The sequence below is a fragment of the Geospiza fortis genome, unplaced genomic scaffold, assembly GCF_000277835.1.
Source record: "Geospiza fortis unplaced genomic scaffold, GeoFor_1.0 scaffold41, whole genome shotgun sequence".
In the NCBI taxonomy this organism is placed as follows: Eukaryota; Metazoa; Chordata; class Aves; order Passeriformes; family Thraupidae; genus Geospiza; species Geospiza fortis.
In genome coordinates, this window is record NW_005054299.1 from 17406592 (window position 1) to 17407029 (window position 438).

Sequence of the window (438 nt, forward strand, 5' to 3'; positions counted from 1 at the left end):
TTTCCCTACCGGCGGAGAGACAGCAGCGGCCTCCCCGCCAAATACGACTTCGATCTCTTATTAGGAGCTTGCCACTTGATTATCGATTATCCCTTCTTTTTCGCACAGGATTCAGGGGGGCTTTGGGCACACGAAGAGCGCATAGCAAGGACTTGCGCGGACTCCGAGCGCTGGGAGGTGCCGGGGCTCCCCTCCGCCACACCAGTGGGCCCCGTCCGGGCTTGCCCTTGCCCGCGGGACCTGAAGGTCCCCCCACCCCGCGGGGACGCTGCCCGCTGACTTTTCTTTTTCCCTTGCAGCATGGCCCTCGAGAGGCTCGGGGAAGCGCTGCGCGGCATCCCCCCATTGCAAAGCTCCCTCCTGCTCCTCCTCTGCCTGCTAGCCGCCATCCACCTGGGCAAGCTCCTCCTGCAGCATCAGCAGCGCCGGCGGCCGGGG

General features: G+C 65.1%; 1 protein-coding gene across 1 annotated transcript in view; it reads left to right on the top strand.

Moving 5' to 3' along the window:
• Positions 1 to 45: 45 nt before the first annotated feature.
• The window catches only part of LOC102039968 (cytochrome P450 1B1), a 5718-nt gene continuing 5325 nt past the window's right edge, over positions 46 to 438 (top strand). Inside the window, exon 1 of the mRNA XM_031059789.1 lies at positions 46 to 431. Within this exon, the coding sequence (XP_030915649.1) occupies positions 301 to 431 (131 nt within the window). The 5' untranslated portion in view covers positions 46 to 300. The remainder of the gene's footprint in view (positions 432 to 438) is intronic.